The sequence below is a fragment of the Populus alba genome, chromosome 2 (genome assembly GCF_005239225.2).
Source record: "Populus alba chromosome 2, ASM523922v2, whole genome shotgun sequence".
In the NCBI taxonomy this organism is placed as follows: Eukaryota; Viridiplantae; Streptophyta; class Magnoliopsida; order Malpighiales; family Salicaceae; genus Populus; species Populus alba.
In genome coordinates this window covers 3,835,096-3,857,318 of record NC_133285.1, presented here as the reverse complement: position 1 = coordinate 3,857,318, position 22,223 = coordinate 3,835,096, and the positions used below count along the sequence as shown (strand labels likewise).

Sequence of the window (22,223 nt, the reverse complement as noted above, 5' to 3'; positions counted from 1 at the left end):
CTTGCAAGAGTCATGAGTTTTATGGGAATAGTTAAATTGACTCAGGTTTTTTTTATTCTCTTTTTAATTAACTTTTTTTAATTTCACTATGTTTATTAGGATTTAACTTTATTTATATGTGTGTGTGTATTCTATGGTGTTTTCCTAATTTTTTTACTTGGGTTTGACAATTTAACATAAGTCGACTAAAGTTTTTTTTTTTTTTTTCTTAACTTTACCCTTCAAAATTGGTTTGAACAAGAATCATGTTTCATAGTTTTTTTTGTTTATATTTCATAAGGTTATCCTGATTTCATTACCCAGGTCACGGGTTTGGTCGGATAACTAAGTGATTTTTTTTGTTCTTTCAACTACTTTTTTTTTATTTCATCATTTAATATTAGGTTAATTGAGAATTGAGCTATATATTTTATCTTAATTTTATTTCTATAAGATTATTCTAGTCTCATTGTTCAGGCTTGTTATGTTAATTTAAGTTGACTTAATGTATCTGTTTAGTTGAATTTTGTATTTAAGTTATATTAGTACTGGATTGACTAATAATTGAATTTAATAAAAGAAATTTGACCTATTTTCTAAAGGGTTATAAGGATCTCCTGGTCTAAATAAGCAAGATTGGCAGGTTAAAACTCCTAAGTCGATTTAATATGTTGTCGTTTTAATATTTTTTTAAAGAATGTTGTCTTAATTTTTTGAGTCAAAATATATTTTTATCAATCATCTAAGTTGTTTCTAGACATGTTAGATCTATTATGTCATCTCATATTAATCCCTGTATAATTTAATGTTTTTTATTATTAAAAGATATATTAAGATATATTTTTTTTCTATTAATTTTTTATTATAAAATCACAATATAATATAGGCAAAGACTCTGCAACTTTTTTTTATGAAAAAAATATAAAAGTCACATATGACATTATTGGTTGGACAAATTGCACAAATAATTAGTATAACTTAACTAATAAAATTTATAACCATGCTTTTGAAATCTCCTAAGCTAAACTATTCCTTTTATCGTTGATTTCAAAGCAAATGATATATGTTTATATATATAGGAAATTGACTTGTTATTATCTTGAAAATAATAATCTACATTTAATTCATAATTAGTTTTAAGACAGAATAGCTATAGTTGTTTGACTGACAAGGGGCAGAACAGTCCACACACATTTTAATATCGGCAAAAAATCACTCTCCCTCTCCCTCAAAGCCAACTATATATAGCGCTGTCTCCACATTTAGGGTTTTAGACTTCGTGATTTGCCTCCACACTCAAAAAGCAGGCGCCGCTTAGCCAAGGACTCACTCTGTCTCTGAAACCCTAGCCCATAGCCATGGTAAGCGGAATCCACCTTCCTCTTTTCTTTCCTTGCCTTCCCTTCTTCTCTTCACGCATGCGAGATCCATATAGTTAAAACACGGTATGTTTAATTAATTAGTGTTTCTTTGTGATTGAATTACTTTGATAGGCTCTTGTAGCAAATGAGGAATTCCAACACATTCTTCGTGTTTTGAACACCAACGTTGATGGCAAACAGAAGATTATGTTTGCCCTTACCTCCATCAAAGGTATTGGTCGCCGTTTTGCGAACATTGTCTGCAAGAAGGCCGATGTAGACATGAACAAGAGGTACTTGCTTTTTACCCTTTCCTTCTTTTTAATATATTAACCTTTTATAAATTGCTCGATCTGGCCTTTTGTGTTTTTGAGAATATAGGTTTATCTCCTTGATTAGTCCATCACGAAAAAAAATAAATCCTTTTGCATTTCTTAATAGAAGATATTGCTTTTTCTGCTTTATTACTTTATAATAGTATTCAATTTGTCTGGCAACTGCTCGAGAGAGTTTAGAAATTTGATAAATTTGTGATAGAGAAGAGATGAATGGTTTTATCAACTTTTGCTGAGTTGCTTCTAGTCTTTGTGTTGGTATATTTTTGGGTTTGTTGCGATTCTCTTTGCCAATTGATATTCATAGTTTGCTGTTAATTGCTGTCAAATGTAACTAAATTTTGATTTGATGTGTATTTGCTGTTGATGAATGTTATCAATTTGACATTTGGGTGGCTTTGTTTGTAGAGCTGGTGAACTGTCAGCTGAGGAGCTTGACAAGCTTATGACAATTGTTGCTAATCCTCGTCAGTTCAAGATTCCAGACTGGTTCCTTAACAGGCAGAAGGATTACAAAGATGGAAAGTACTCTCAGGTTGTTTCCAATGCATTGGACATGAAGCTGAGAGATGATCTTGAGCGTTTGAAGAAGATCAGGTTTGCTCTGATTCTTAGTAGAGGATTATTTTAGAAAGAAATAAGATGCTATTGTCGTTGTTGTCACTTTTTTCCTGTTAACTTTATCTGGTATGGTTCTTTTGTGTAGAAATCACCGCGGTCTCCGTCACTATTGGGGTCTTCGAGTGCGAGGACAGCACACCAAAACCACTGGCCGTAGGGGGAAGACTGTTGGTGTCTCCAAGAAGCGATGATCTTGTTATGCAGAATGGGCCCTCTTGGCTTTCTATGCAGTATTTTTCGCGGTCCAAGTTTTTTCTTTTTCAAACAAAAAACTTTAATATAGCTTAGATTGTTTGCTTGAATTCTGTTGTGTTTTGTTGGTTGAATGTTCTCTTTGCATTGCCGTTGAGAAGATCATATTTTTGTTTAAATATTTTTCCTTGAGATACCCTTAGTCATTCTTGTGGTATTCTGGTTTCTGATTTCTGTTTTCTGATGGAGTCACATGCTAGAACAAGGAACACAAGTATTTCCTGTTGTGTTACCAATGCAAACACGACTTGGATGAGATGTAGAAGCTGGACGCATAATTGGTGGATAATATGGATGTTCAATCTAAATCTTGTCAAATTCTTAATACCAGTTGGGCTGTCCTACTCTTACATGTTGTTGGACAAATATCGGCCATCTCCCCCAGCTTGGACTGAGTAAAACAGTCAGTGTGTATTAGGAGGCCCGTCAACAAATCAGATTTGATGAATTAACGGGTTTGTCGTTTTCGGTGGAACTTGATACTGAAATAGAAGTGAACTGGAGCTGCACTTAACTTGAAATTATACTTGTGTAGATTAGGTGGCATTATTTGCTGATTTGGATGTCTTCAATAACATGGCATGCTTATATGTACGCCCCGTTGCGCTATTTGCAAGTGCCCTTTTCAATCCTTTTCTAGGGAAACCATGAATCAGTGTCATGTATTTTAGGGTATCGGAATCCAAGTACGATAGCTATGAAACTGGTAAAGATTCTGCTGGTGATGGCTTCCAGCATAACAAGTACTAAACTGGACATTGGCCAACTTCTGCGATCCATTGTTTCGAGGAGATGGTCGCCTGCCTGCTGGGATAACTGCTTGTATCTTTTAGAGTGATGACAACCAGTGGTAGCTTGGAGATTTTCGTATAAATTTGGACGAAGCGCTGCTAAGAATAGTTTCCATAGAGATGCGATGTGCGGTTTAATTAGTTGACGGAAGAAAATCTATCAAGCCGAAAAGATTCATGTGAGACTCCAGAAACTTGAAATTTGTTTTGTGGTTCACGAATCATTTGTTGCCTCGTAGCCGTCGTTTTTCTACGCGTTCCCTTTCAAAATGCGGTGGACGGTGAGTATGGGCTTAGTGAACTGGATTCACGTGTACTAATTTTTCTTTGGACTGGGCTTGGAGCTGAATTTGATCTTACAAAATATAGTGTAGCTGTTTTCAAAGCGAATGGGCTTGATCCATTCTTTTGCAGTATGAGCCCACCAATATGATTCAGCTATTTTAATCGATGCGCTAGATGTCCTTTTATGGGCTGGAATGCTAGATTTGAACCCGTGGGTTTTTTTTTTTTTGATATTTAGTTGTTCTAAACATGTTTTAAAAAAGTAAAAAAAAATGAGTTTCGAGGCACTGAACAACTGAAATAAGTTTGGTTTTATTTTAATTAATAATTAAAAAATAAATAATGATAACAAATGGAGTGTATAAAAAATAATCACAATAATTTAAAGAAATAAAATGATGTAACTTAATTCACAACTAATTAATAAAACACATGAAATAATGTAAAAAATGATAAAAAAGAGCTGACTTGAGTCAACCCATGTAAGTTTAACAAACCTATGACCCGGGTTGGTAATAGAGGTCATGCCAATGCGGGTCAACTCAACAAACTCACTGACTCAGGTAATTAAAGTAAGGATAATCTAATAAAAAAAATAAAAAAATCACAAAACTTAATAAGTTGAAAAATAATATCAAATGATAAAATCCAAAAAGAAAATAAGTAAAATAAAAAAAATAAACAATATTAATTTTTTAAATTCATAACTTCCTGCAAATATCATATCTAAAAAAACCCACAAACCATTTAAGATAAGAAGTAGAGTTTGTTATTAAAATGAAAAAAAAACAAAGGACATTGAGCACCGTTATATTAGAGTTTGAGTTCTTTCTAATTTTTTATTGAAACATGAAAATTTTACTAGATAAAAAAAGATTTGTATTTAGAATCATTTTTAACTAGTTAATTAGAATCCTTACTAAACTGTTATTTAAAATCTTCATTGGAAAATGATAGTTGGGATTATATTTTTCCTATAATTTCGCTATAAAGATAATGTATTTAGAACTTTGCATGCGTATATGTGTGTCGAATATCAATGAATAAAAGCTTGGGAGATTAGATACTTGAGTGTGTGTTTTCAATAGTTGGTGTCAGAGCTTCGTTGAAAAAGATAAAAAAAGAGCACGACAAGAAAGAGATTATTTTCAACTATTTGTGTATGTTGTTATTAAATGATTGGTTCAAATTGAACCGTCCAATGGAATTGCTGGACAATAACATTTGGGAAAACTTTCCCAAAGGAAGCGTCCGTTGCACAGTTTGTATAAAAGATTACAAGAAGAAAAAAGTGTCCTTGGAATTGCTGTTCAAAATGCTAAGTTCTTGGAATGGTGAGGGAAATAGAGCTGAACATAAGACAAATAGGTGCATTTCCATTTGAAGTAGTTATTTCCATCAAGTTTCACGAAAGGAGGGGAAAAAAAAGGAAAAGAAGAAGTTAGTAATGGTGACTAAGGTTTTTTAGTTCAATGATAAAGTTATAATAGTAATTAGATACTTGAATTGTGTCCTCGTTGCGGGTCAGAAATTTTTTTTCAAATATACACAAGCTTTTTCAACATTTTTGTATTTAAAAGAATTTTATAGTGAAAATAAAAATATTTATGCATATATGTAATTAAATAAATCAAAAATATACATGTGTGTTAATAAATAAAAAAACTATAAATAATAACTAAAAATAAAAATGAGAAAACTGAGAGATAGATGTAAATTATATATTCAAAATACAAGATATTTACTCAATTGTGTTTTCTAATTTTTTTTATTAAAATAATATTTTTATTCAAGCAAATGATAATAGAAATATAAATACAAATTAGATTGATTGAATACAATAAAAGGGAAAAAAACACTATGTAACTATGCAAATATTTGAAAATATTATCTGAAATATTTTTTATTTTAAAAAATAAATTTCATATGTACTAAAGATTAAAAAAAAAAATTTGTAAAGTGAATCATAAAAGCTCTTCAAAATTTAAATGCATAACCAAGAAAATAATTGTCATTTAAAAGATGCTTTCTAAACAAAATAAAAGAGAGAAGAGATATTAATATAAAATATATTTTTAGAGAGAAAAAACCATATAAAAAACATTAATTTTAAAAAGAAAAGTAGAGAAAAAAAAGAAGCAAAGGCAAAATAATGTTAAGCCTGATCCATTTCATCAGAGCCAACACGTGAGTCTGTCCTGGTAGAACTGCGAGATTGGACTTTATTTTTTTTGCTGCTACTATGTCGTCCATCCTATTTTTTAAAAAAAAAACCAGACATGTCATTTGATTTGCCTAGATTTCAATGGTTGGAAAATCAGGACTTAAATTTTATTAACTTAAAAACTAGTTTTTTAACTTATTTTTTTACTCAAAACACCTTTGGAACCATTATAAACCTATCCATTGTGTTAAAAAACCCAAACATCATTTTAAAAACAAAAATAAACCTGAAACTAAAAATCAATCCGAGTTTAAATCTATTTTTTCATAAACTTTAAAGATAAAAAAAAAAACACTTAAATATAAACTCTCATCATCAAATAGAACCATTTGACACGAACATGGATTGTTTTGGTGGTATAATTTGGTATCAACGATATTTTCTATGTCTATCGCTAGAATCCAACGACCTCTCTCTCTCCTCCCTCAACCAAAGATAAAAAAAACTTTTGTACTAAAATTGAACTTGAAAAAAATTAAAGTCACTGAAATCGTATAATTTGTGTTATTTTAAAAGTTAAAATACCAAAGTGTATCTTTCTCAAAACTTCTGGAACACCATCCATGTTTGATGTATTTTTTATTTTGATCCTTATTTTTCCAATCTCATTGTCGACTAAAAAATCATAAGTAATTAGTTTTAAATTAGGATAAAATCATCTAAAATAAAACTTTAAGGACTGAAAATAAATTGTAAAAAAATGAACAACACCATCCACAGATCCACAGTGATCTGTGTACACGTATGGATTTCTGGTGCTTTGTAAAAAATTGAACAGCGCCATCCACAGCAATTGTAAAAATCTGTAAAAAGTTTTCTGGTGAATAGATTAATCTGGATATGGGTATGATGACTTACTCGAAGTCGTTAACTATAGTGCGCAAAAACTAACTTAAGGTTAAACCATATATATAGTGACACGCTGTAAAACTGAGGAGGCCAACTCAGTTTTGCCCATCCACATTTTTTGTTTCTGGTTTCTCCACGATTCCTCCACTAGTAAAATCAGTGGCACTATATTCTATAATTTTGGTGCGATTACTTGTCAAAGGATTGAAAACCCTAAACTGCCGAGACCTAAAAATACCTAATAATAAGTATCAGACTCGAGTATTGGTTTCATCGACGAGCCTGTGCCAAGCAAGAGACCTTGAGAGGGACGAAACCGCAAGTTGAACCATAATTTTTAATCATATTTATGGAGAAGCAAATCATCATCAGTGGCCTCAGCAGCTTTCGCTGAATCTTTTGTGGCTCATCCTTCAAAATATAATATTGCGAGGGAAACGGAGGACAAATTAAGATCAAGATTCCCTAGCTAGTTCTGCCTGTGTAAAACAGTATTTCTTTTTTAATCAACACAAATCTGGCCACTTGTTAATCCACCAGTTGTCTTGATGCAAAGACTCTTCTCAAAAGAATAAAAAAAAACAAAAAACAAAAGCAGGATTTCTGTTCATGGCTGGAAGACAAATCCGAACTCATCTCCCTCGTGTAAAAGACAACGTTTTGCCCTTAAGATTATCTTTCTTGTCCTTTACTGGTCAATAAATTAGTCAGCAATTTCCTTTGCCATGGACATTTTTTTTTATAGGTTCAAAGATGACAGGATTTGACCCTTTCCAACCCTAATGTTCCTGCGTCCAAATTAATTACCTCTTCAAAAAAGCATGATCTTATGCAAAAACATAATTATTAACAGGCGAAGAACAATCGGTCATCCAACGAAGACTACTGGTTTTGCGTGGAGGTTCACTACAAAATGGAAAACGTAATCATATCTAATTTACTTTTGATAGAGCGTGCCCTAAAAAAGTTTGATTTTTATTTTATTTTCGAGAAAAAAAAGCTACAACGTTCCAAAAAAAGGATCACAAGTTTGGGAGACCCAGTGGTAGAAAAAATATAATTTAAGGACCTCGAGTTTTTTTTATAACTGGAAATAATACAAACAAATTGAAAAAAAAAATACCAGCTTAATAAATACAAGGACCAAAAGCAAGATGGTTGTGAGGGATAAGGTGCTGTGACAAAAGACAAGAGGGCCATCTTAGTTCCCCACGTGTATATATTGCTAAATTATAGTTAAAAGATTATACAATCATTTTCCGACACACCACATTGCTACATTACATGGACTGCCGCGAAATCCCACAGCCAACGGAAGAAAAATCTCCTTCCCGGCGGCTACCATCTTGCGTCATTTCCGCTGACAAAAGACTAACAAGAAGATCGGCAAAAGCACCAACAATGAACTTGTGGGTACTCTTTGGATTAAGAGAAAGATAACTCGATAGAAGCTCGTGCAAGTACTCCCAATTAGCCTTGACATCCACCAAGTGGCGTGCATCTACCATCTCCTGCATGGATCGCCGGAAGTCCATGTACGGGTCGTGTGAGTAGGTGGAGACAGCCATACTGTCTTTAACGGTTGGTGATTTTAATAATTGGGGTGGTTGTTGATCATGTAAAGGATGGCTATTGTTACAGCCGTCAAGTAACAAAGACTTGCCAGCAGAGTGATTTATTATCAGACCATTGCTATCAGGTTGCGGGGCTACTAGATTGTCTGATGATTCTGTGGAAGTGACAATGGACGGTGTAGATTCAATGATGGAGTTGGAGCTGCCGGGGGAGGAGAAAAAGAAGCGCTGAGAGGCGTAGACGCTGGCGAAGTCAGGTTCAGAGGAGGAGGAGCTGGAAGAGATGGAGGTGGAGGCGGGGGCGGAGTCAATGGTGTGGTCGTAGAGGGAATTATAGTTTTTAAAGCGGAATGGATGGCTGTGATCATCCGGGGTTAGTGGGTTAGAGGGCGATTGATGATCAGGTGGTAGTGGACGTTTGATCTTAGCGATGAAGCAGAGATTGAGGTTTCTTCCTGCTGTGCCAGCCATTCTTTCCTCTTCTCTCGGTATTTTATTTTTCTGATTGTGTGGGAAAGAGAGAAGAGGAAATGTGAATCAAAGATAAATAAACAAAAAGAAATTGTGGGGGTGATGCTGCATTTATTCGTGTCGGTTCAGGGAGATAGAGGGGAGGGTCCATCATGGTTAATGCCTTGATGGTGCAAGTTGTTACTAGTTTCTGTAGTTTTGGTTCGAAGGCGACTAGACAACGGTAAAACACTGTAAGCTGGACAATTCATATGTATTGTAATCTCCTTTTCCCCAAAGTTATCGATGCATCCAAAGCTAAAGATAAGAAACCATATAAATTTAATAAGCGAAAAAGTTTGTAAATATAAAATCCAGATTCATAACTTTATTTTCTCTAAAAAGTAACACTCGTGAAATTTGTCTCATTACCAGGTTTACAAAACCTTAATTAAATTAGAAACTGTATCTTATAAAACAAAATAAAAATCTTAAAGTACAAAGAAAATAATTATGTAATCTAAAACAATAAAGAAAAATAACAAAATCAACGTAAATCGAGGGCCCGAGATGAAATTTTTTTATATCTCAAATGTGACAATCCACTTAGTGCTGAAAGAGCTATTAAAGAGAAAATGACATCTATAAATACTTTAAAAATTTTGAGCTTAATCGAACGGTCATATAAACAATTATGCTCTTTTAAAGATGTCTTTATGATTTGAAGCGACAAGACCTCCTCTCGAGCAAAGGTTGGCCTCCACTTCCCGCAAAGATAATTTTGCAAAAAAAAATAAATTAGAAAATGCATTAAAAAAGAAATAGTAATTGTGTTTTAAAAAAAAAAATTGAGGGACAAGAAATGCATTAAACAAGAAAAAATAATAATTCAGGTGTTGTGGTTTTAACTTATCTAACTCATGATCTACATTATAGACTTAACCCCATTCAATATATTATTATATATATATATATATATATATATATCCTAAATAAGAAATTAAAAAAAACACTACAAGATTTCACAGTTTTACCAGACGGAATTTTTCTGTCGGCGTAAGACACATATTCCATTGGTAATTAATTTACTGACGAAATTAGCGATTGAAAATTTCCGTCGGTGAATCTTTTTTATCGGTAATTACCGTCGGTAATAATATTACCGACGGAATTTACTGGCGGAACAGATGCGTCGGTAAAAAAATTTTTATTACCGACGGAAATTTCCGTCGGTAAATCCGTTGGAAATTATTTCATTAGTAAATCCGTCGGTAATTATTTAAAAATATTTTTTAAAAAATTCATTTTATAAAATTATAAAATAATTAAATTAACATAAATCAACATTGTATAATATATACTCAAAATACTTGGAAAAAAGAATAAGAAAATCAACTCAAACAAATTTGCAACAAATAAATAAAACAAAAAAATTAATTCAACTAAAAAAATTCATATGAAAAAAATGAAGTTGCAATTGCTAAAAATTTAAAAATCCTATAAATAAATCAACTAAAAATTGATCTCATATGAAAAAAAAAATAAAAAATCTCACAACAACATTTATACAATTATTAAGAACAAAATCAATTAAAATTAAACAAAAAACAAATATAGTGAAAATCATGAAAAAAAAAAAAAAAAAGATCTTACCTTAATATACTTGTAAGTGAAACTAAGGAAAAAATAATTCGTGAAGCATATTAATTATAAAAAACTAAGAGGATAAAAGAAGAAAGAAGAAGAAGACATACCTGAGCATGAAGGAAAAAAGAAGGAGATGAGGAGAGAAAATAAGAGAAAAAAATAGATATTGATGTTTTTTACATATAGTGAAGAAGAAGAAGAAGAAGTAGACGTAAAAGTAGAAGTAGTAGAAGAAGAAGAAGTAGTAGTAAAAGAAGAAAAAGAAATAATGAGTCTGTCTCTTGTGAAATAAGCGAATTCAGGTTTTTTATTGGGGCGCGTTACCGACGGATTTACCGACGGATAATTGAATATTAATATTTTTTAATTATTCCGTCGGTAATTTCGTCGGTAATATTTAATTTAAATTTTTAATTTCATAAAAAGTTTTTAGAAACCGCCAAAAATTACCAATGATTTTTCAATCCGTCGGTGATTTCGTCTGTAATATTTAAATGAAAATTTTAAATCAATTGAATTTTTTCAGAAAACCGCCAAAACACGTCGATGAATTTTCAATCCGTCGGTGATTTTGTCCGTAAAGTAAAACAATTAACAGTGCAATTGGAAGATGAACAGTTCTGGAGCTCTCTGTAAAATACTGATGGAATTTTTCCATCAGTAATTCCCTTTGTAATTGACATGATGAACAATGTTCACAGTTTACCAACGGATTTACCTACGGAATTACCGGCAGAATTTTTCCGTCGGTAATTCCGTTGGTAAAAAATGACACGTCATCTTTTTTTTTTGCTTTGTTTTAAATTTTTTTTTCCCACGGTAATTCCCTTCCATCGGTAAAATGCCTCGAAAATTTACCGACGAAAATATTCCCCAGTATTTCGTTTGTATTTATTGATTTTCTAGTAGTGAAAAAAAGCCTAAAAAAAGAGCCTAGACACACATGAGCCCATGAAAGGAATGGCTCATGTGTGTGGAATGGCTTATGTCTGTGGGCCATAAAGGGTCATATAACTTATTTTTTAAAAAATAAATATGAAGATAATGTGTCGTCCATAAATATATTTGCTGGGTCAACCATATAATATGTTTACAGTAAACTCTTATCTAAATATAGTAGATTTGCACTTGATTGTTTAGAATCCTCTACTATCTCAAGTATGGCTACATCAATTAAAATGCTCAAGTTTTTACTTAACAAAATACACATGTTGAAGTTAAAATTTGTGGTGATTTTGCAAGTGTGATTAATTAGATATAACTGCATATTTGACCCGTGCGGAACGGGGGCGAGTAATTTTATTATCTAGAATATATACATAGGCTTTTTCAACACATTTTTATCCATGAAAAAAATTCTTAATAAAAAAATCAAAAATTATTTGCAGTAATAAACGTTAAAAAAAAAAAAAAAAAAAACGTTGATGATAAGTAAAGACTAGACTAAAAAAATAAGAGACAAATATACATCAAAATATTTGATTTAACAACACAAGTCACGTATTTATTTATTTTTAATAACTTTGTTTCTTTGAATAAATTATTTGTTTAATCAAACAATTACCTGTGCAAATAAAACATAAAAAATCATTAACAATAACTAAAGATTAAGCTCAAAAAATAAAAAGATAAATATAGATTAAAATATTTGATCTCACAACACGGGCCATGAACCCAATTTTGTCTACTAACTTTGTTTTTTAGAATAAATTCTTTATTTAAGCAAACAATAATAGAATCTGCACGCACTAAGTAGCAGGTCGGAGCATCATAATTTTTTTATTTGAGGCCAAATAAATGTCCAAGCATCGCTAACATGTTTTCTTAAAAAAAAATTAGACTCTAACAATGAATGCAAAATCAATTGCATACTAGGTGATATTTTATTTAATATTGAGATTAAAATATATTTGATTTACATAGGTCAACCAAGGTTGACCTACGAAACCCGCAAGGAAAATCTTGCAAAAAAAAAATGTATTAAAAATAAATAGTAATTGTATTTTTAAAAAAAAATAAGGGACAAGAAATGCATTAAACAAGGAAAAAAAAAGAAAAAATAATAGTTCGGGTGTTGTGACTTAACTTGTCAAACTTGTGATCTGAATCATGAATTTAATTGGATTCAATATTTTTAAAAATATATATATAACCTAAATACTAAATAAGAAATTTGAAAAAAAATACATAAAAAAAAACCAAAAAAAATGAGCCTACACACATAAGCCTATGAAAGGAATAGCTCACGTGCGTGGGCATCTTTTCCCTGATCGACTTGTCCTTTAATTTGGCTCCAAGAGGATGCAACCCCCCCTTCCCAAAAAAAATAAAAGGTTCTGGGAACCAGATTAGAAAAAAAATTAAATATTAAGTTTATAGTGAAATGTGAGAGCATGAATGATACAAATGTGTGCAATAATGCTCCCAAATATTTAGAGTTTTTGTTATCCTTTATTTTTTTATATGTAAAAGCATTATTTTTTAAAATATTAAATTGACACCCAACAAGTATTTTACAAATTATCCACATAATGACATATTTGTCTTATAAATGATTTTGGTGATCACTTTTATACACACACACTTAAAAATTTGTCATAAATTTTGTAAATATTTAAAGGAGGTTAAGTGTAGGCTTGATATTGTGATGTAGAGTGTTTTTTTACTTGTAAATATATACAAATATTTTTTTTCATCAACATATTAAAAATTTTTTTAAAATTGAAAAAATATTAATTGAATATTTTTTTAAAACAAATATATTTTAAAAAAACATTAAAAAAATGAAAGCAATCTCATTCCCAAATGTGTAATGGCATGTTGATTTCCACGCTGACTTGAGCGCGTAAGAGTTAAAGATTTCTTGTGACCCCGATTTTGCAAACCATGTTTTGTGTTCCAAGGAAGCTGCACATGCGAACTGGTGGAGGATCAAACTCTCTCTCTCTGTCTATCTGTTTTTATTTTGGTTTTGGGCACATAATCTTGCTAGATATTTTATGATCAATTCGATGAATGGTCACAGTCACTCCACTGATTATCACACACACAGGAAAACGATGCATTAAACGGTTATGATTATCTTATCACCTCAGAGATTACACAATCAGACCTGTCATGTACGATTGGGTCCCACGATACTTGCTTGTCTCAGCTTGCTGCTGTATTAAGTTTTTGCCTAAAGGGCTGTAAAACAGTAAAAGTATTGATTTTAGATATCCATCCATCGGATAGCTACCCTATTTTTAACATTTTATTGGTAAGAGCCTTTAGCATTTTATTCAATATATATATATATATATACATACATACTAAAAAAAACAATACATGGTAAGGAGCCTATACATCATGTAATCCGGAAAATCTTATAAAGCAACTAATAATATATTATTTGTTATTTTCTAGATTTAATTTGAAAATAAAAATAAAAAATAAAATAAAATTCATGGTTCATAATTTTTTTTTAAAGAATATCTTCACTTTAAAAAAAAGCACATGAATTAATTATAACGATATCATTAATTACTTTTTTAATATTTATAAAAATTTTCAGTCCTACTAACTAATTACTTTCTTTTATTATTTTTTTTAAAGAAAAATAAGTTTTTTTTCTGTGTGGTCAATGGAGTGGATGAACTTGGGGTACTTTATAAAAAACAAGGGCAAAAGAAATAATCATAAGTCGCTATACTGTATTAATTTGTTCAAATTAAATCAACCCTCATACTTCTAATTCAAGGCACGTTAACCCTTGCGTCCAGTTATTAATTACCTGACCGAATTCATGTTTCGTGACCTTTACACTTGTTGACTTATTGATGAAACTAGATTATTTTACCATGAGTTGGATTAAATTTTTTTATGTAAGAAAAATACATAGTATTTTATAATATTTTTTCTAGTAGAAAAATAAATAAATTACATGAGAATTGATTCAACATAAGATGGATTATTTTGACATATTCAAAGATAATTAGATAATATGTTAAAATATGATTTGACTCAAAATAAATATTTAGAATGAATTTTTTTAATAAACATTAAGATGACAATATATTAGATCGATTTGGGTCAACTTAAATCAACTCATCAATTTGCATACCAAATATGAGATTATGATAATCCTATAAAAAACAAATAAAAAAAATTATAAAACTCAATTTCTAATAAATTCAATGTTGAAAAATGCAAAAAAAAAAAAAATAACCCAAGTTTACTAAGATTAACTTGTTATGAGATCGGGAATAATCTAATAAATTATAAAATTAATTCTCAATCAATCCGATTTTGAAAGATAATATTAAAAAAAACAATTAAAAAAAAAAAAAAAACAACTCGAGTTAATTAGGATTAACTTGTCAAACTCGTGACTAAGATGAGAATAACCTCATGTAATGCGAACCAAAACCCCTACCCCTAATATTTTTTTCTTTTTTTTTTTAATTTGAAGCTTACATATAAGAAAACAAGCAGGGGTTGCTGTTCATCCGATCGTATAATGCTAGTGTTTGGTCATGTGATCTTATCTCTTAATACGGTTGCAGGGACCAATGCACAGTAAATAGGACACCGATATTGACCTCTTTGTTTAATTATAAGGGGAGTTTACATGATCACAGTCCTCATGCGTGTCTGTGACATAGAAGAAAGAAACAGAGGAAGAACACGCTGCCATTTCAGAGCATCTTGAGCAACAGATCTTAGAAGTGAGCTGTATGTATAAGGATTAGTATCTTTTGATGGATTCTGCGCCATTATAAGCCAGCCAGAGCTCTACGTACTGTAGTTGCTGACACCTCCTCAGACTTCTTCTGCACAGCCAATCAAGCAATGCTGAAAGGGTTATTGATCGTTTGTTTTTATGCTCTGGACAGATTAAAGATACTTCCAATAGCAAAATCCCATAAAACTAACAAAGAACATTGTCGTGTAGTATCTCACTAGCAAGTTCGAGAGACATCGGGCTTCCCTTCGTCTTTACAGCAGTCAATAGTGAGCTCGTTCAAGGTTCTGCAAGACCCTTTTACATCAAAATCGTTTTTATTCTTTCATCTATAAAAAAAATAATATTTGATTTTAATATATATATACTCGTACGATGATAATCAATACGCGGTAAGAAACAGATTGTTATGAGTGCCTTTTCTGATAATGTGTTTGTATATAAGTGCTTTTGCAAGATGTTTTCGTTTAAAAAATGATGAAGGGGATGCTTTTTCAAGAAAACAAAAGGAAAGACACGCTGTGTAAAGAACTCTTACAAAACCCCATCAGGGTGGTGGTTCGTAAGTTTGAGGAGAGATAGTAGTAAATTTTGCTTTTAATCCATTTTTCAATAACTCTTGTATATACATTTTTAAAAAAAAATTTAAATTTTTTTATTTTAAATTAATTTTTCTAGTGTTTTCAGAACATTTTGATACAACACTAACATCAAAAATAATTTTTTAAAAACAAAAAAATATCATTTTAATGTATTTCCAAATAAAAAGTACTTTGAAAAAACAACCGCAATCACATTCACTTTTTTTAATGGGTATTTTTTAATATTTAAGGTAGATATGAGAGGAAAAATAATATTAAATTAAATATTTTTTTAAAATATAATATAAACTAAATTTTAAAATTAAATGTATTATAAAATAATATAAAACATATAAAAAAAACTCCGTACATCACCATCAGATTTGGTTACTAGAATCCTGGTCTGAATCCAAGAGGGCATTTATCATTCATGTATATATCGGACCAGGGGCTAAAAAATCCACGTCAAAAACCGCAGACCTTACATTGGTGGGCCTGTCTCAAGAAATAAACAAGCCCGGGAGGGGTTTTTATCTTCGGCCCAGGCCTACTTAAGGAAGGGCATGAAACTCTACAAGAACCTATATGTTTTTACGGAGGCCGCTCATTTAATTGTTGACAAGTAAATTTTTTATTAAGTAATTTTTATTTAAAATACTTTTTTAAAAAGTAAATTATTTTTTGATATGTAGGGTATTATTAAAAATAAATTAAAAAAATACTTTTTAATATTTAATTAGTTTATCTTATTTTCAGAAATTCTTTTTTAAATTCAATATTTTCATCTAACTGAATTAAAATCAAATTAATTAGATTGATTGGATATTTGTTTGGACCCGAGGAGAGAAGATTTACTAAAATCATTATATGAACAAAACAATTTATGACTGATTGTGTTATTTCATGATGTGATCAGTTTTGAATATGTTTTAGGTTTATGATTTCACATTTATGATGAATTTTTATATTTACTATCTACATATATTATATTTTTTTTTTAATGGACTCTATGATCATATTTCTGTTTATAATTAAGAACAAGTGGATCAGAAAAAACACGCTGATTAATTAGATGTTCAATTAAAATAAATAAATTAGTGTTCAATCGATTTACATACACAATCCCACCTTTGCTTTCTGACTACATAGTTGGGTTCATCATGATCGACAAGAGAGAAACCCGGATAGACAAAACAAGTTTTTTTTTTATTATTATTTTTGAGAAAAACAAGTATAATTTTTATAGAATCATTAAATCATTCTCAAATTCAATTTTTGTTAATATATTACAGTGGCCAACAAGTATCTCAAATTAAGCTTAGAAGGTGTTATTTTTTTAATTTTTAGTATTTTTCTTGATATTTTTTTTCAGCTATTTTAAATTTTAGTTTTTATCAAATTACTTAATTTTTTTTTAAAGAGTGTTTATGATAGTTTTTGTTTTTTTTTAATTATTTTTCAAAGTGATTTTGATTTAAAAAATATTAAATTGATTTTTTTAGCGTCTTCTAATGATTTTGATGTGCCGATGTCAAAAAAATCTTAAAAAAATTATTTTAATGCATTTTCAAGTAAAAGCTATTTTGAAAAATACTATGCACCACAATCTCAAATATTCCCTAAACCAATTCAATTAATAAAAAAAAAAAAACTAAAAGATGCATGCTTTTTACTATACCCCTCCTCACAAATCACTATTTATTATAATAATATTTTTTTTCTTTGAGTTTTTTAATCAATGCTTTTTTTTATAAGAAAAACCTTTAACATTTTGTTTTTCATTTTGTTATCTCACTCTCACGACATGGATCACAAGTTTGACATATTAACCTGGTTGACTTGAGGCAAGATTAGATGTTTATCAGGTATTGATTATGACATTAATTTGATGTACAAAGGGTGTATTTCTAGAATGATATTATAAGTCATTGACATGTCAATTACCACGAAACTTTGCTAGAAGGAGACCCATTTCAATGGGGTGCCTAATGCAACAAGTAATGAAGGGAGTTTTACTAAAGTTAGTTTTGAATAGGGGATTCTTGTTTGGACCATAACTATTGTGAAGAGGATGTTAATTATACTATCATTGTCTACTAGTACCTGATGTAATCTGTGGTTTGAGATAATGGTGGAAATGACCACGGCGTCCACATTTGAAAAAGTCATTAATTCTCAATCTTTAAGAGCAAAAGCTATTGGCTTGCGCCATTGAACCAGCGATCTAGTAATGGTGAGGACTTGTTTCTCATATTTCCTTTTTTATTGCTAGAACCCTCAATGCAGAGGTTCTTACTAAGATTACATTGATCTCAAGTAAAGCTGTAGCAAATTGACCATGCTCTTCTCTATTATGCTAAAAGAAAAAAATCTTTATTTAGAAATTGACGAAGGTAGCCCTTAACTATCAGCCTTTCAATTTCCTTTTTTAAGACATAACAGTCTTTAATGTCATGTCATTTGTCTTAGTAAAAAAAAAAAAAAACAATACTTTTTATACACACGTGTACTAGGAGGAGACTTCATTGGCAAATGATATTGAACAAACTCTTTACCTTGGATAACTGTAAGGACTTAAACGAGAGAGGTATTTAATGGAGAAATATTTGCTTCAGGATAACTCAGACGTTTCCTAAGTAGTTTCTTCTAACTCCTCTTGAGATTGTTATCTCTTTTGCAATAACAGTCTCGCTTGGGTGAGCGACCTTGCTTAGAGGATCTTTATAGTTGTTTGTCTATGATAAACTAAGGAGGACCATGGAACAATGTGCTTACCTCCCCCGCCCGAATGTGGCTTTTCATGGTTCGTTTTACCTTTAGTAACCTTCTATCTACTAGGGCGTATAACTCCATTTATAAGGTTTTTTCCCTTACCCTATTCATAAACCCTTATAAAGCTTCTAGCTCGATTAAGTCTTTAACCTTAAGCTTTTCCTCATTAAATCTCTTGAGATATGCCCCTGTAGACTCGTCCTGACTGAAACATGCCATCAGCTTGACACATACATCATTGAAGCTGGTAAATCCTGCACATAACATTATTGTCCTTAATGACTAGCTTTAGACTGCTGCGTATATTTTTTATATGTTCTTTAGGATTTATAAGCTCATTATAGTTATTTATTATCATTTTGGTGGTGATGTAGTTTCTAAGTATGTGGGTGTTAAACATATGTATGGATAAAGAAAAATCTTTGATCCAATAAGGAGTGTAGATATCCTTTTGGATGAGTCTTTCTTCTAGCTATTTGTCACTTATACGCCTATCGGGTTCACGAGAACTTGAAGTCTCTAGTCTAGGATGGGTGATGGACAAACAACTTTTTTCTTATGTTGCCTAGATGGACGCTTAGAAAAAGCACTTCATCCCTGAGCATCATGATAGCGTGTATGCTCATGGATAGCTCGATGAGCCATGAGGTTGAAGGCTTTCTAGTGGATTGTTTTATCTGCATTCTCCTATATAGTGTAATCTTCTATGAACATTGTCATGTAGGTGAGTAGTGACATGCAACAACTTGTTGAGGAGAAGTTGAGATGTGTTGAGGTGGAATTTCTCTTACTTATTGTTTTCTTAATATTTTATAGGTAAAAAGCTATATTTGTTTCATAAGTTGTTGAAAGATTAGCTTTACAGGAGATCAATAACTAGTTTTATTCCAAGAGTGCTCTGATTATCTACCATTGATAATGATAATTAGAGAAAAATAGTTAAATAATAAAACTATATATGACTTTTTAAATGTATTTCTCATAGATGGCGCCACTAACAATGTCCCAAAATTCAAGATATATAAATAATATGCTATTTAGTATTTGAGATAATAGTTAATCAATATGTTTAAGTATTTGGCTTTCTTTTTAGTCTACGAAATTACAAGCTTATGGCAAAATCTTAAGTACCTGCAAAGATAATCCCAATCGAGGGGACTTAAATATTCTTTGATGATAAAGTTAGGATATATAGGAAATACAATAAATATCTTAAGATAATAAATGACTTAAAAAAGCTTTATATTCAAGGAACAAATATGTTTATTCTTGAGTTTAAGTGGGCTAATACTCTAAAATATATAAGAGTTTATCTTACGAGATAAAAAGTTAAGAACTCTTAACTGAATGGTTCAAGGCAATGGTAAAGACAGGGGCTGGCAGGGGCCCTGACCCCTGTAAGGAAATTGTTTTTCCAGCTCCTTCCTTAACAATATTTATAGTTTTAGCTCAAATAACAAAACAATTAAAATCTTGGCCTCTTTTAATTTTATTTTTTTGGCTCTGCCCCTGGTTTAGGGTGTGTTTATTGAGTCTAACATGTTTATCAGACTCCCGTTACTTCGGACTTGACTGATTGTCAAGTTCAAACTCTTTGGGTTTGATATGTTTATCACACCTATACTATCTTGAATTTAGGTAATTGTCAAGTCCTAGTTTTTTAAGTCTGTCATATTTATCAGACTTATGCTATTTTGAACTTAGCTGATTGGCAAATATAAATTTTTTGGATCAGCCAAACCTAAGTTATATTAAGTTTGGCTTGCTTTCAAATTCAAATTCTTTAAATATGTTGTGTATCAAACTCATTTTATTTATTAAGATTTTTTTAAAAGAAATCTTAACAAAATATTTTGACTCGTCATAAAATAACTTTCCTCGTAGTGAGATAAATAAATGAGAGGCAAAGACCGGGATCTCCCGGGATTGAAGAAACCATGACGATGCGGAGTCATGACTGTTTGAGAAACTTGCGCAATTAACGAATGCAGAACATGCTTTAATTCAAGATCTTAACAAAAAGTTCAACCCTGATCAACAGAACCCTTATTCTACACGGTGAACTCTACATTTATTCCAAGTCATGATGACATCAAGTGATCTCCGGCAATCCTAACATAGAACAGAAGTCAAAGCAATCCATCAAGCCAACTTTTAATTGCTTCGTCGTCAACATTTTGCCCACCAGCAAAATTCTCCAAATTCAGGGTCTTTGGAACAGTAACAACCAACTGTCCTTCAATACACCTCGCACTCGCCATCTCCGGGCGCACTGTGGCCGGGAGCCGACACCTCCACGTGTCGATTTCAAGTTCATCCATGGAAGGATAATGATCACCGCTGTCGGTTTCTTTAATTACCACGATCTTTGTCAGCCCTGGAAATATCTCAACTACGTGGGCTTGATAATCATCGGGAATGGTTATGCTCTCAATGTTTGCCACGAAACGGAAAGAATCTGGAGTTTCTTGGACCAAAACGTCAGTGTCTGTGTGGAATGGAAGTTCCAGTACTCTAGCAAACACGTGAGGGAGTCTTTTTAGCTTCTTCGCGTTTGGGGTGCGGGTGAGAGAAGCATCATTGTATTGGGTGGCGGTAATGCTTCGCTTCTTTGGAGTTGGGTGGACCTTCATTTGTTGAGAAGTTTTGATAACAAGAAGAGATTAATTCAGGGTTTCTTGCTCTGAGAAAGTCTTAACGGTGAGAAAATCAAGAATTGGAGAGCAAGAAGGGATCTTTTGCAGAGATGGAAGAGCAGGGAAGGTCTTTTTTAAGGCGCTTGCGGTTTTGGACCCTTTGGTTGCAGACAATTTAAGATTTAGGACCAGTGAAAGTTTACCACGTAGCTATCTAGGCTCTGCCGTTACATTAAACTCCAGAATCAGCTATGAGAGTAGATGTAATTCTGTGGTTCAGATTTCCTACTGTAGCAACAGAACAGTGCAGTGTTAGACTGTACTATATTGGACGGAGGAACCAATCTTCGACGTGCTATTGCAAACCGAGATTAAAAATATTTATTTTAATATATTTTTATTTTATTATATTTTTAAACAATAAATTATTTTAATAATCATGTTGTATCATAATCTCAAACACTCTTTAGTACCTTTTTGTTGTTAAGACTTTTTTAAAAAACTAAAAAATATAAAAAATAATTTTTAATGGGATTAGTTGTATGTTAATTGATTAAATATTGTAAAATTTATGATTATGATACGAAGATAAACTTAGCCTTATAAATTAATGAAATATTGTCACGACCGACTCTTGTGGGGATTGAGCCAGGACGGTTTAAAATAAACAGGTAGGTGCGTTGTAGGTTTGCGGTTTAACAAAACGTTTAAATTGTCTTTGATTTATCATATCGAAAGTTTTCTTAAATTCACCTTTCCATCCATGTATATACAAATTGCAATTTTCGAATGGATTGTGATCGGTGAGGCTGCTCGGGACAGCGAAGGAAGCTTCCTGCCGCGCCTGATGTAGCCAGGAACATCGAAATTTCTGTTGGCTGAATGAAATTCGTCCTTATTCATTACTTTTTATATATTCGATTTATATCTATTTCGTATTTTGTAACTACGTGGTTAATATTATAATACTAAGTGTTATTTAACAAAACAAAATTGCCCTTGTCTAGCAATTACTAATTAATATAACGACGCCCACCCGGATTTTTATTTGATTTTTCGTATGGCAATATATAGTTTGTGTGACTTGATTCTATAGAACCAGAGTGCAGAATCAGGAATTTTTCTTTCCTATGAGCTATTATA

The 22,223-nt window shown here is 31.4% G+C and overlaps 3 protein-coding genes across 3 annotated transcripts; 1 reads left to right on the top strand and 2 right to left on the bottom strand.

Moving 5' to 3' along the window:
* The first annotated feature begins 1,188 nt into the window (after window positions 1-1,188).
* On the top strand, window positions 1,189-2,694 carry LOC118049359 (small ribosomal subunit protein uS13z/uS13y/uS13x). The gene is made up of 4 exons (XM_035059344.2): window positions 1,189-1,340; window positions 1,473-1,633; window positions 2,084-2,272; window positions 2,382-2,694. The coding sequence occupies exons 1-4, from the start codon at window positions 1,338-1,340 to the stop codon at window positions 2,485-2,487; spliced, it is 459 nt and encodes a 152-aa protein (XP_034915235.1). The 5' UTR covers window positions 1,189-1,337; the 3' UTR covers window positions 2,488-2,694.
* A 5,060-nt stretch (window positions 2,695-7,754) lies between these two features.
* Window positions 7,755-8,940, bottom strand: LOC118049358 (transcription repressor OFP16). The gene has a single exon (XM_035059343.2). The coding sequence runs from the start codon at window positions 8,740-8,742 to the stop codon at window positions 7,978-7,980; it is 765 nt and encodes a 254-aa protein (XP_034915234.1). The 5' UTR covers window positions 8,743-8,940; the 3' UTR covers window positions 7,755-7,977.
* An 11,633-nt stretch (window positions 8,941-20,573) lies between these two features.
* On the bottom strand, window positions 20,574-21,077 carry LOC118049264 (uncharacterized). Its single transcript, XM_035059214.1, has one exon. The coding sequence runs from the start codon at window positions 21,075-21,077 to the stop codon at window positions 20,574-20,576; it is 504 nt and encodes a 167-aa protein (XP_034915105.1).
* Between the last annotated feature and the right edge of the window lie 1,146 nt (window positions 21,078-22,223).

What these genes read in the sequence shown, in the direction of transcription:
- LOC118049359 (XM_035059344.2), top strand. An exon ending in GATGTAGACATGAACAAGAG is followed by an intron (nt 1,634 to 2,083) that starts GTACTTGCTTTT and finishes CTTTGTTTGTAG; the next exon opens with AGCTGGTGAACTGTCAGCTG. An exon ending in GAGCGTTTGAAGAAGATCAG is followed by an intron (nt 2,273 to 2,381) that starts GTTTGCTCTGAT and finishes TCTTTTGTGTAG; the next exon opens with AAATCACCGCGGTCTCCGTC.
- LOC118049358 (XM_035059343.2), bottom strand. Translation starts at nt 8,742, where the DNA reads ATGGCTGGCACAGCAGGAAGAAACCTCAATCTCTGCTTCATCGCTAAG.
- LOC118049264 (XM_035059214.1), bottom strand. Translation starts at nt 21,077, where the DNA reads ATGAAGGTCCACCCAACTCCAAAGAAGCGAAGCATTACCGCCACCCAA.